We start from the raw sequence: 12,609 nt of genomic DNA, 5'->3' as shown, positions 1-12,609 counted from the left end.
CTATAATAACATAATTATAAAATAATATCACTAGATGGGAATAAAAACTTTTGTTACGGCAGTGAGCCGGTGTGTTTGTGGGTCAGACCCAAAAGCAGACACAGGAAAAATGAACTGATGATCAAACAAAAAGCAAGCCTTTATTACGGCTGATACAAAAACAAACAAACAAACAAACAAACAAACAAACAAACAAACAAACAAACAAACAGAAAGCAAGGACAGAAAGACAAGGCCAGGTGAAATACACAGGCCGGTAATGAGGGAAGAGAAACACCTGGGGAGACACAGCTGACACAAATAATCATGACCCCACAAGTGGAAGTAAAACAAAACACAGTGAACATGGACAAGACAGACTACATGGAGGACAGGAAAAGACTCATAAATCAGGAGACATAGATGAAACAAAAACTAGAATAAAACTTCACCAAATCGTAGCTCATAATAACAACACAAGAACTTAACATATTTCCAATAAAACATACGGAATCCAAAAGTACAAAGTAAACTCAAAATGCTGCATCACAGACCAAGCCCCCGACAACTTTAGTCTAACTTTTTAAAATTCTAATTATACTCAGCTTGGATCTGAAGAAAAAGAAGGAAAATATATATCCATTATATCCATTTTCTGTTGCCTTCATTGTAGAGGGTGACTTTGCCTCTAAACAGGAAAATGTGTAGCTGTCCCAGTAAGATGTGATTATATTGTTCAAAACTGGCCATTTAATGTCATTCCTGTGTTGTATTGTTGCCACCTTCTGGTGGACCTGAGTATTGCGCTTTCAGGTGCGCATGGTTTGGACAGTTGTTTAATTAAGGCACACATGTCGCCAGAGAGTGAAGACTCAAGCCAGAAAACAAGCTAGTCAAAGTCAAAGTCAGTTTTATTTTTAGCTTTATTGTCAGCTGTAGCTTGTGGATAAAGAGCAAAACTGGACAACAGGGACTGCAATTGCTCCTGAATGTGTGGTAGAAAGGCACACGCAGCATGTTTGTGTATTTTACTTTGTGTGTACGTTTTTATTTGGGTTGTAATTTAATTTTGCTCACACATTATTCTGTGTTTTCTGGTGAAGAGGAGATTAAATTACTGGTTAAACATCAGCTGAAGCTTGGCTCTTTATTCTACACCAAACATAAAAAATAACCTTTGGGGGCAGTTACATGTAGTCAGGGGTTAAAGTGGATTCAGCAGGTGGGGAACCCTAACATTGGTTGTAATGGTTCAGTGAGAGGAAAAGAATCATAACTCACAATCATTTCTACTGAAAGCTCCAGCGGATTTTCTTAGTGCACAGGCTGTGATCAGCCAACCTGCTGCTCTTTGTGGATGTGAGCAGATGTTTCAGAGTTGTTCTGCCTGATTTGCATCCTCTACACTGTTTATGCTGTATTTTTTTTAGATGGTATAAAGTTTGTATGAAAGTGGAATTCAGTGGATGAATCTAAGCATCATGAGCTTAACTTCAATTCATCTCTGCTAAACTTGATACAACCTTACTCTGACCATGAAACCACAGCCACTGTGCACCAGTCAAACACTGTTCTCTAAGTCCATCACAGTACAGATCCTGCACTAACATACTGAGGATTTTCATGCAGCCTTTAAATAACACAGTTATACTACCTCAGTTTGTTTTGCACCATGATATATATACTGAAAAAACATAATGTCACATGTACAGACCCAACATTTAAAAACATGAGGACTTACACGTAAGCTTTATATGAGGAGTCCTTCCCTTTAAAACTAAGTTCTCTTCTTCCTCTCCTGTCTTTCTTATCTTTCTTCATCTCTGAGTGAAGTTAGCTTTAGTTTTTCTACATGTGAAATACAGCAGCTGGACCTTTAGCTAGCAACACACTGTGAGACAAACTCCACAAACAGTTTGTGTGTTTGCTGATGTTTGTTGAGCTGACTGAAACGCTGCATTTGAAATTACCTGACACTTAAAAAACAAGTCACTCACTTTATGCTTGCTCCTCTTTTGTAACGCTAGTCAGATGCTCAAATACCTTAACCGCAACCATGGAAACCTGCAGTCGTTCCATTGTTGAGACCAAATCAAAAACAGAACAAAACAACAACAAAATACCTTCCTACTTTTAACCCCTGACTTTGCACACGTCATTTCTTTTTATGCAACATCGAACAAGATTGCCTTTCATGTGCTTCTGTTCAGGCTCGAATTGATTTGATGTTTGAAAGCTGGCAGTAACAAAATAATACTTTGACCCAAATGTGTTAAACCAAAAGTGAAAAACCTGTTTTGAAAATGTAGGGAGTCAAAGTAATAAAAATAACTGAAAACTGTACTTTAGTACAGTAACAAAGTATTTGTGCTTTGTTACTTCCCACCTGTGGTTGCACATTATTATATATGATGTATTTTTATCTATCATGTCTACAAATGTCAAGAAGTCACAAACAAATGGAGAACATGTCACAGGTTTATTCATTAAAATGATTTATTAAACATATAGACATAACGTTATTTTTTTACACCCCAAAAATACATGTTCAAAGCACCACAGCGATATTCCGATATCAGCTCAGATAGAATGGACAGTCACAATGAAGCAGTTCATTTTAATTTGCTATGCGCTTCATATTTTTGGCCACCAGATGTCACCAAAGAGCACTGTGTTGAAAACCTTGGAGTAATGATCCCTTTTTCAATACAAGCTTCAGAAAGCAGCCTGTGGCTATGTCAGCTTATATCGGTCATGTGATTTGGAGGTGCGACGTCCGTCAACCCCAGAGAGCTAATAACACTCACCTTAATTCAATTTTCAGAGTGGAACAATCAACCAACTGTGTTTAAATCTGAAATGTCCATGGTGTTGATTCATAATGTGCTCTGGCACAATCACAGGCATCCGTAAAGCCGCTCTGCGCTATGAGCTGCACCATTTTTAAATGGTGGAGGGTGGCACCAGGGGTGTCAGGAGATCATTTTAGTGATTTTTAAGTGAGTGGTAAAATGAAGAAGAAGATTTGGGTAAATGCTGTTTTTCTTTTCTAATGAATGCCACAATGTGATGAAAATCAAGTCTGTGTTTCCTGTTTGTAAGATGAGCTGTAGCTGATAAATGTTTTATTAACATATTTATCTCGCTGTGGTTGAAGAGTTCGAAATCAGAGCCAACAAGTTTTATCGCCTTGTGCTGGTCATTATTAAACCACCGACCTACAATATATAAAACAATGAACGGCGAACCTCTGTGGAGCACAGCGGATTCTTTCATGTATTACACACAGTGTTTTATATATTGAAGGCTCTATGAGAAAATTGTGGTGACATAAAGAAACAGGAAGTCAAACACCACATTGTGGTAAAATTTGCCTCGACCGTCACATCATGTATCGTGCTTCAAACACATTTTCTGTATTTTGAATTCTCTGCCCTCATTTCATGCCGTTCAGAGAGAGCAGAGATCCTCTTACACAAAGCTGCGATGGGGGTTATTGTTAGTACAGCGATTCCTCTAAAACAGATGAGACAAACACTGATGTGATTGTCTCTGCTGCTGTGACATCCAGTTAAATTACTTTCCTTCTGCAGTTAGTTTGCTTCTTTAAGAAACATCAACACTGTGTCCCAAGACAATGTAATGGTCTGCAGTTAAATATCGTCTCACCCTGAGGAATGCAACCCTGTCTTACTGCAGTTGTTCTAATTACACACTCTTTCCCCTTTAGGGTCGACTCAGAAAAGAAGACAGTTTTTCTGTTTTTACGAAGGAAACTCTGCCTGTTCTTAGGCTGCAAACCACAGACCAGACTGACCTGGTTAATAACAGGAACAGAAATGAAGATCTAACACTGCAGTTTATAGAATGAATATCAATATTTGACTATTTGGTGTTAAACACAGGACTTTGATAGCTCCTGATACCTTATAGACTGCATTATTAAACCACAAAAATATTGTCTTTAGTTACAGTTCTTTAATTGTCATCGTTTCAACTTTTAACACTCAGCACACCCCGGTGATGACTCATTTCTGGGCACTAAACCGCGACCTTCTCGTTTAGACAAAGCGCAAATGCATTTCCCACGTTAACAGAAGAAACTCGCTGTGGCTACGGACTTCCTCTTTTCTTTTTCTGCACTATTAACATCACAGCTCCTGAAAGTTTCAGCTTATGAACTACCTTAGAAACACATTTCACTCAATGTTTTTGTTTTCACGGTATCACAAAGTGACAGATATTTAACCAAACTGAGGCCTCAAAAGTCTGATGTCAGCACACCAGTGGAAGATTTGTAGCTGAGTACTTATTATTTTTATAGCCTTCAATGACAGGAACCTGCAGAAACACTTCATACTCACTGACCTCAGCTATTTCTGCACTATATACAGGATGTAAACTCGTACTTGAGTAGTAATATATATATACTAAAGTCGGGGTCAAGTCATCACTTATTTTACATCATAAATTACTCTCAGTCTGGGGCACAGGTGTCGAACTCCAGGCCTCGAGGGCCGGTGTCCTTCAGGTTTTAGATGTGTCCTTGATCAAACACAGCTCATTTAAATGGCTAAATTACCTCTTCAACATGTCTTGAAGTTTTCCAGAGGCCTGGCAAGGAACTAATCATTTGATTCAGGTGTGTTGATCCAGGTTGAGATGTAAAACTTGCAGGACACCGGCCCTCGAGGCCTGGAGTTCGACACTCCCGGGGGCTATACCGACAACACCATGTACCACGTAAGCAGCAGAATCATATATTTAAACTGTATCTACATAAAAGGAAGTAAAGCTTTGCTGTAGACAGCAGAACTGAGGGAGTCAGAAATATATTCTAACACTTCAACAAAGTGAAAATAACACTCGGCTTGAGAGAAGAAACAACACATGAGCTTCCTAAATCATCTTCTGTGTGATATTGACTCTGTGCAGCATTTATGCTGTCGCCTGACCTTCATCCTTTCTCTGTTTACCTGCAGTGTCTAATTATTTCTTTCAACCTTTCACATGCTGTATTTAGGCTGTTATTTCTAATATTTACTAGGATGATAGTTACTGCATCTAGATGTAGAATTTTAAACCTGCCAATCTTCATGTTTTTTTTCACAAAACAACAACAACATGTCTCTGGGTCTGAGCTTTTTGGGTTTATCAGTTAGAGCCCAGGAAGATCGTCAGTGTCCAAAACGTTCTTCTCTAAACCAAATGTAGATCTGCAGGGTCACAGATTCAGTGTCCAAAAACTGTCCAGGTGCCAACTATTGACTTTTCAGGGTCTTGGGTTCAATGACCCAGCACCCAACTGTCGAGTATGGCACAACAAACTCCTATACAGGTAGTCTGGTTGTGCTCTCTGATTATAAAGTCTTGACCTGGTAACCTGTAAGAGCTTTGTGAGCTAATAAAGAATACGACTCAGACTTTACTGTTTCACAAAAGGTTAGAAAGTGAATGCCCACAATTTAGACTTTAAATGCAAGAAATTTTATGCAAGAAATTTAGCAAAAGCAAAAAAGAAATCTAATAGTTTAAGTGATGATTTTTACTGTCTTACTACTCACTTATCTACCTGAGCTAATGCTGATTTTGCTCTTATCTTTGGTGAGGAGAGGTTGGAGAAAGGATGAGCACACCTGGATCTGAAGATGCACTTATCCTCATGTTCTGAGTTGATGATAATCACTCAGTAGGAAAGCCACTGGGCAGTGGAAGTATAAATGTAAATGAAAATCCATCTGAATTAACTAAAGAGGCAAAAATGAGCAGATGAAAAGCCAAAAAATACAAAATTTTGCACATTTACAGGTTGGACTGCAGTTTCCCCTCGAGCATCGCTGCTGGAATTTGAACTGTGAACCTCTTAGATCCAATTGTCTGAACCGCTCATCTCACAGAAGACAAAAGGGAAGAACTCAGAATCTCTTCTTCATCCCCCTTTTATACCCACTCACCCTTTCTCCCCCTTCCTTCACTGGATGTCACATCTTCACATTTTAGCCATCCAATCAAGGTGCTGACATTTAATTATCCAAGGTCCACCCACACCTTATCCCCTCTGTCTATCTGACTGTGTTACTATCAGTAAAACCACATATAAATCATGGTTCTGTGTTTAACAATGACAATACTTAATAATTTTTCTCCCGGTGGCGCCAGTGTCCGGCAGCCTCGCCTCTGTCAGTGCGCCCCAGGGTGGCTGTGGCTACAATGTAGCTGCCATCACCAGTGTGTGAATGTGTGTGTGAATGGGTGGATGACTGGATGTGTAAAGCGCTTTGGGGTCCTTAGTAAAGCGCTTTACAAATACAGGTCATAAAGAGTCGGTGACACAGTTCTCAGATATCATCATTTCTACTACTCAAACTACATTTCTCATTTACATATTGATCAAACTTATATTTTGATTTATCTTTGATTAAGAATAGAAATGCTTTATTAGCAGGAAACAGTTTCCTCTGATCATTTTTAATCACCTAATGCTGGATATTAAGACTGTTAAACCTCTTAGCTGTGATGTAGAGGCAGTAAACTTCAATCTCTGCTGACCTCAGATCACAAGACAAAGTTGATTTATTACAGTTCAGTTATTTAAACAGCATTATTGTTTTACAGTTTACTGCATCCTAAAAAAATACTGTAATGCTGAGCACAGTGAAACATAAATAACAGATATAAAACATATACATATATATGCAAATGCAATAGCTTAAATGAATATAATAATATTGTTTTTAATTTAACAAAATAAAATTTGTTAAATTAATACAGTAAATTCAGTACATTCATCATTTTCAGTGTAAAATGACATAAATAAGAAGTTTTACGGTGACACTGTTGGGACCTTATATTTGTGGCCAATATCTATTAAACAGTTTGTAGAATTTCATTCCAACCAGCTCTCATTTCATTTTGTATTAAAGGTCGGGAGGATACAAAGAGATCTTCTCAGAACTACTGCTGCTATTATAAGAGACATCCATCACTGACATTTATCCACACACGGGATACATGTGGAAAAAGACAACATAACATGACATTTAAATTCATCCCTCAAATTCTTGTGTGAACCTGCAATAAAATGTTCTGTGACTGAATAGATTAGAGGAAATGAGCTGGACTTATTGTCCACTTTCTCATTACTTTCATATATTGTTTTAGTAAGTATCCAAAACATACAAGTTTCATTTATAATTTTTCAAGGGATCTTATATCTGTTTTCACTCTTGTATGCTTTTCATACAAGTTTCACACAAGACAGATACAAACGTTATAAGATTTATATATATCTTTTCCATTTGGGATATCACACTGCATTCAGTAAAGTTGTTAGAATATCCTTCTCAATATAGACTGTTGGCAAACATTTCTGGATATAATCCAGAAATGGGCGATCGTGGCTCAAGAGTTGGGCGTTCACCTTGTAATCGGAAGGTTGCCGGTTCGAGCCCCGGCTTGGACAGTCTCGGTCATTGTGTCCCTGGGCAAAACACTTCACCCGTTGCCTACTGGTGTGGTCAGAGGGCCCGGTGGCGCCACTGTCCGGCAGCCTCGCCTCTGTCAGAGCGCCCCAGGGTGGCTGTGGCTACAATGTAGCTTGCCATCACCAGTGTGTGAATGTGTGTGTGAATGGGTGGATGACTGGATATGTAAAGCACTTTGGGGTCCTTAGGGACTAGTAAAGCGCTATATAAATACAGGCCATTTACCATTTATATCGAGTAACAGACAGAGACAACTTCACAGAGAGTATTTTTTTTAAATAAAAAGTTGGACCAGCTTTTTGAGGTCTTTAATGATGCATTATTCTCTTTTCTGTAAACACAAGTGGCCATATTTGAACAAAAAGGTGGCCGGAATTGTACTGGCTAACGCCAGCTAGCACTAATATTATGATTTTATGTAATTGTCTGTCAATTATGACAATAACATTATTGGGAAATACCATAGTTTGAAAAAAAAAAGTGAATTAGTTATCTTTTAAGCTAAATAATGAGTAACTATCATAAAATATTGCATTTATCCAAGGCTAATTATGTTCACCTGCTGACTACTGAGGTGCCATCCACAGCATTAGATCTAATGTATTTCAACAGTAGAGTACAGAGGAGGTGAACCAACGTTGGGGTGATTGGCATAAATCGCAGGTGTACAGTAGACAGTGTCACATATATTACCACAGGGGGCGCTGTTGGAGGAAGGAATGTGGGAAAAATCCACTTCAGTGTAATCAGCATCATTCATGTCATCTGTAGCCTGAAATAAAAAGGTGGCATCAAGCTTCAGAATCTTAAAAATGAATTTGTAATTACATGAACATTTAGAGATACTACCAGACAGAAGATAATTTTTGTACATGTAGGTTAAAAAATAGACTAAATTTGTGAACTCTTAAAAAAAGTTTACCTTCATCTTGTTGATAAAGTAAGAGTGATTTAAAATAGAAATCTATTTTACTTATGCTACAGAAACTGATACCAGCACAAGCCTATGAGCTTCCACTCTGTTGTTTTAACAAAAGATCCATCACTGCACTGTTTAACTGTCATTGGTCATTTCTGCTGCTGATTTGTCACAAGGCTGCATGGTTTGATTTAGAGTTTTTTAGAGTTTTGATTTAGTTTTACATCTGCTGCTCTTCCTGAAGCAATTTCTGTTTCTGCCTGGAATCAAACAGCAACTTTTTGCATGTAGTAAATCACTATAATATAAGAGACAGTATAACAGATCGATCAAGACAGCTAGTGAATTACTTTACTGCCCAAAATGTTGCACCGATCATTGTTTCTGATGCCAGAGTTTAAAATCAAACCATGATTCTATTTACTGTGTTCTGAGGAGCGGTGGCGAGGCTGTAGAGCTCTTGGTTTTCAACTCCATCTGGTTGCGAGCCTTCGGGGTAGTCATAAACTGAAGACACCCGCACAGGAGTTACACGGTTCTGAGCTTCATCCTCTGTGATGTTTCCATAAAGCCAGTTGGCCTGGAGAAAGAAAACAAACTGGCTGATTGATCCTAATCAAGTAGTAATGAAGCTCATGTCACTCATAACTCCTAAAACCCACCTGTGAGATGTCAGCATGATCAGTTTTCATAGGTCCTGAAAAACATGCAAAAAATAAACATCTGTATTTATGTCACATTAAGTGACACAGTAACAGAACTCAAAGAACTGAACAGTATGAGGAAAAAGAACTGAAATCATTAAACAATGACTGATTTGAAGTAAACTGCAACCAATGACCGTGTCACAGGGCTTTCGATTCCTTTCAGATTTTCTTGTTACTTTTATTATTAAAGCATAAAGTTATTTACACTTTCACATTTTGCAATAAAAAGTCCCCATAATAAATATTACACAATATATTATAAAGGTTTGGCTTAACATTAAGTTTAGGGTTAATCTCCAGGAAATGAACCTGCATGCCGGTCATGTTGTGGAATGAAGAGATGAATTTGTTTACTACAGGCTCACCTTTTAGTTTAATCTTCCTGTTCTTGTAGAAAATCAGCAAAGCTGCTGATAAGATGGTGATCATAGCGACCAGAATCAGAGTCACATGAAGCAGCTTATCTGCAACGTAATAGAACAGATTTTATGCTGTTACACTCTAAATATGTGATATGTAATAAATGCATTTGTGAAACAAAGTCTCAGTCATTCAACCAACCACAGATAAAAAAAAATGCTAAATGGCCTGTATTTGTAAAGCGCTTTACTAGTCCCTAAGGACCCCAAAGCGCTTTACACATCCAGTCATCCACCCATTCACACACTGGTGATGGCAGCTACGTTGTAGCCACAGCCGCCCTGGGGCGCACTGACAGAGGCGAGGCTGCCGGACACTGGCGCCACCCCAGAGGTTAATTCTGTTCATCTGGACGTCGTGTTTTTAGTGGGAGAAACGTTTCGTCACTCATCCAAGTGACTTCTTCAGTCTCAGCTGACTGCAGGATTCCCCAATCTTATAAAAAGTACACTTGCACAATGACTGAAACTAGCACCACTGAATGCCCATTGATAAAATCCCATTGACCATTGATCAACAACCACTGATCAATGGCCATGAGTACCATTCACAGAGAGTTGGCAATGGCTGCAATCACAGCATTGTAAGATGGTGACAGATGTAGCCTTAGGCCCCCTCCTCAATTCAGAGTTGGTCTTTCCCTTTTTATGTAAATGGCCCCGTGTCTGATCTTTACTGCAGTACATTTATTTTATAACTTCACTTCTGTAGCTTAATATTACAAAACATACTCAAATAAAGAATTATATAAATTTCGTTCAAGCTATAATGAGGGTACAATAAGATGGAATAACAAGAAAAATGTTTAAATAAACAAAAATAATATACCTCATCCTGCAGCGAATCTGGAATTTTTACTTTTGATACTTTAAATCTATTTTAATTTAAATACTTTTATCTTTTACTTCTGAGTTGTGTATTTCTCCAATGTGTCTGTTTCTATTCATACTTATAGGAATAAATCAGACCCCTTCTTCCATGAGGTTTGTATTTTTTTGATAAACATAGTGACGGATCCACACTCACACCCACATGCATATACGATGTACCTGAACCTGCAGCTGTTTGAGGCTGTCTGGAGACTTCAGAGGAGGCTGATGAAGCTGTGAAGCTTCCTGAACTGACGTTCACATGCTGTGTTGTTGTTGTTGTTGTTGTGGAGGCCGACAGGAGAAATGTTGATGTTGATAAAGGCTCATGAGGTGTTGGAGTTTTTGAAGCTGTGAACAAGGAAAAATCAGAATAATCACAATCCTGCTTGAAGCAGGTTTTCTGTCTGCATGTGAGTAATAGAGGTTAATGTGTGTTTACAGCACAACTCATTGAACTAAACTTGTAGTGTAAATATGACACATGTAGGTTATTGAAAGAAAAGTAACTGTGGTCAGTGAGAAGTTCACATCTTCAGGGACATGAATACATTTCTTTACTCACCTCCTGTGATGACAAGCTGAAAATCACATGGTTGTAAACTTCTGTCCAGTGTGCACCTGTACCATCCTGAATCAGACTTGTTCAGCTGTGTGATGCTCACGTACACAATATCCTTTAACAGTAAATTCTTTTTTACAAATGTAATGCTGTATCTGCCGCTCTGAGCTGTGTAATCAGCTGTTTCAATGAGAACGTTTGCTTTTTCACATTTGTCTTTGCAGAACAACATCGTACTTCCTGGGAAATAAAATTTACATTCGACTGTGATGTTTCCTCCTTCCACTCCTTCATAGACGGGAGTTTCAGCGTTGGCAAGTCCAGTGTTTCCATCCTGCAGGTCTGTAGAAAATATGAACAATCAGTTACCAACTTCCTGTAAACACTGCATTTGATTTTAAATATTGTATTAAATTAAACTGAAACAGATAATTATTCTCTCTAATTGAACAAAACAATTTAAAGTAGTTCATTTAAATTCACTCTCTTTGTATTTTTCATTTGAACAAAATCATCCTGGTTCTTCCTGACATCGGTACAAGCCATCTGCTGAAGAACCGCTCAGTTAAAAGCTTGAAAACTGACCTTTTATTTGTTTGTATTAAGATCTTGATCTGCTTTGAGGTTTTTGAAATAGTTACTTAATATTCAGAGTTTTCATTCCGTTAACATTAAAGCTGTGCTGTTCCTCCTGAACTCAATGATAAGGTTGTTTCCTTACAAGCTCTAAATGTGGTTTAGTGGTTTGGAAAAGAAGGAAGCAGCACTCTGAACACAAACGAGCTGCTGTCGGTCTGAACGCAGCTGCTAACCAGGTGACGTGTCAAGGTAGATATCCCCGACAGAATTTGTTTCCCCTGCTTCGGGAGCGCGCACTGGGCTTTTAGATCACAAACACCTCTAATAATGAGTTATTACTTCTGAAATTTTGGACGTTTTAGCTCTTTGTACAGTACAGTTAGAGAAGGATACAAATAATTATCAGTCAAAATATCCTTGCTTTATTGAAATCATCCAACAAACTAAACGGTAATGTAATGGAGGCGGAGGCAATTGGATCCGCTCTCCGTCCACACCGAATGCTCCGACGTAAGGGAAACAAATTCTGACGGGGATACTTACCTTGGCACACCTGTCAACTCGAGGAGGCGGGGTATGTCTTAATCTCAACAAACTATGCTGTAATTCTGTCATTTCCATTGACTGTTAAACCTTTACCAGTATGAATGCAGGCTTTCATCTGCTCTGTGAGAACAGTGGTGGACATTGACTTACAGACAACCTTGGCTTCTGCTTTCAGCACTATTTCTGATGTAGTGCAAAACCTGCAAACATCTTTATAAATAAGAAATAAGAAGAATTTACTCACAGAGGAAGATGAAGCAGATCAAAATGTGACAGAGTTTCATCTCCAGGTTCTGACGGCTTAATGGTTAATGCTGCTTCTCTTTCTTCTCCGTTTGCAAACCAGGAACTTCTAACTTTCGTTTCTTGTTGTGGTCCCTCCCTCAAACCCACACTTCTCTGCTTTCACAGGGTTTTTTTTGTCCATTTATTTATGGTTTAGTTTTACATTTTCTTAATTTTCAATTTCAACTTTGACATTTTCTTGTAACCTTTTTTTTTGTCTTTCAAAACAGAGTGTTTGGAGTTTACTAATGTTATTTAA

At 38.3% G+C, this 12,609-nt stretch overlaps 1 protein-coding gene across 1 annotated transcript; it reads right to left on the bottom strand.

Moving 5' to 3' along the window:
* Window positions 1-8,058: 8,058 nt before the first annotated feature.
* Window positions 8,059-12,349, bottom strand: LOC146611355 (uncharacterized). Its single transcript, XM_085344746.1, has 7 exons — window positions 12,310-12,349; window positions 10,944-11,282; window positions 10,559-10,729; window positions 9,455-9,553; window positions 9,045-9,079; window positions 8,807-8,962; window positions 8,059-8,235 (listed from the first exon to the last, which is right to left on the bottom strand). The coding sequence occupies exons 1-7, from the start codon at window positions 12,347-12,349 to the stop codon at window positions 8,059-8,061; spliced, it is 1,017 nt and encodes a 338-aa protein (XP_085200872.1).
* Window positions 12,350-12,609: the final 260 nt, after the last annotated feature.

The sequence above is a fragment of the Diplotaxodon limnothrissa genome, linkage group LG20, assembly GCF_057381915.1.
Source record: "Diplotaxodon limnothrissa isolate DT_005_m linkage group LG20, D_limnothrissa_male_GT1.1, whole genome shotgun sequence".
Classification (NCBI taxonomy): domain Eukaryota; kingdom Metazoa; phylum Chordata; class Actinopteri; order Cichliformes; family Cichlidae; genus Diplotaxodon; species Diplotaxodon limnothrissa.
This window is presented reverse-complemented; position numbering and strand designations above follow the sequence as displayed.